This window comes from Eimeria tenella, genomic scaffold (assembly GCF_000499545.2).
Source record: "Eimeria tenella Houghton genomic scaffold, Eth_scaff2679, whole genome shotgun sequence".
Classification (NCBI taxonomy): domain Eukaryota; phylum Apicomplexa; class Conoidasida; order Eucoccidiorida; family Eimeriidae; genus Eimeria; species Eimeria tenella.
Genome location: NW_013542554.1, coordinates 651 through 852, shown reverse-complemented (window position 1 = coordinate 852; position 202 = coordinate 651). Strand labels below are relative to the sequence as shown.

The window sequence follows — 202 nt, the reverse complement described above, 5'->3', positions numbered from 1 at the left end:
CAGCAGCGGGAGGAGCGAGCAGCAGCAGCAGCAGCAGCAGCAGCAGCAGCAGGGGAGGAGGGGGGCAATGAGGGGTCGCAGGGCAGCGGCGACGGCGACAGCAGCAGCAGCAAAATGTTCAGAAGAAGGGGCCTGAATCCGCGGAAGAAGGAAGCAGAAGAAGAGGGTTTGTCTCCCTTGCGGGGGCAGCAGCAGCAGCAGC

General features: G+C 64.9%; 1 protein-coding gene across 1 annotated transcript in view; it reads left to right on the top strand.

The window, feature by feature from the left end:
- Nucleotides 1-71, top strand: part of ETH_00042795 (uncharacterized protein) — a gene marked incomplete at both ends in the record, with an annotated part of 4,097 nt that extends 4,026 nt beyond the window's left edge. The window contains one exon of the mRNA XM_013375314.1: nt 7-71. Coding sequence (XP_013230768.1) covers nt 7-71 — 65 coding nt within the window. The remainder of the gene's footprint in view (nt 1-6) is intronic.
- Between the last annotated feature and the right edge of the window lie 131 nt (nt 72-202).